This window comes from Arachis duranensis, chromosome 3 (assembly GCF_000817695.3).
Source record: "Arachis duranensis cultivar V14167 chromosome 3, aradu.V14167.gnm2.J7QH, whole genome shotgun sequence".
Classification (NCBI taxonomy): domain Eukaryota; kingdom Viridiplantae; phylum Streptophyta; class Magnoliopsida; order Fabales; family Fabaceae; genus Arachis; species Arachis duranensis.
The window spans coordinates 9,940,880-9,941,391 of NC_029774.3; the positions used below are offsets into that span (position 1 = coordinate 9,940,880).

The 512-nt window shown below is 29.7% G+C and overlaps 1 protein-coding gene across 1 annotated transcript in view; it reads right to left on the reverse strand.

Moving 5' to 3' along the window:
• LOC110278411 (uncharacterized) overlaps positions 1-512 on the reverse strand; it is a 2,253-nt gene that overhangs the window by 1,065 nt on the left and 676 nt on the right. Inside the window, exon 3 of the mRNA XM_052258133.1 lies at positions 415-508. Within this exon, the coding sequence (XP_052114093.1) occupies positions 415-508 (94 nt within the window). The remainder of the gene's footprint in view (positions 1-414; positions 509-512) is intronic.

Here is a 512-nt window from a genome sequence, read left to right on the forward strand (position 1 = left end):
GATCAGTCATAAAATAATATGATTTACTGTTGCGGCCACTTCAGCTTAATACTAATTAAATTTTAGAATGTTATTGTAAATTACATAAGGGAAAAGAAAACCATGAATTTTGTCATGAAAGATGAAAATCCCAAAAGCGTAAACTAATAGTTAGAGATACATGAATAAATGGTTATATATCTAACAAATTTTAAATAGGTAAAGTTCATATAGAGAGAAAACATTCATACAGTTCCTAATATATGTACATTCTATTTTAGACATAGCCACATAGCAAAGAATGAGAAATGTAAAGGAATGTCAAAATTTTATTTGGTCAGCAATGGGATCATAGAAGTTATTCTCACACTAAAACTTATAACATAATTTCAACATCAAAAACTACATCTACCAATAAGAGTTTTTTTTCAATACCTTTTTTCATCCATTCCATTAACAATCTCATTACGCTTCATTTTAAGAGAACCTAGCTCCTTCTCCAAGGAACTCACCGAGGCCCTGAGATCAGCTAA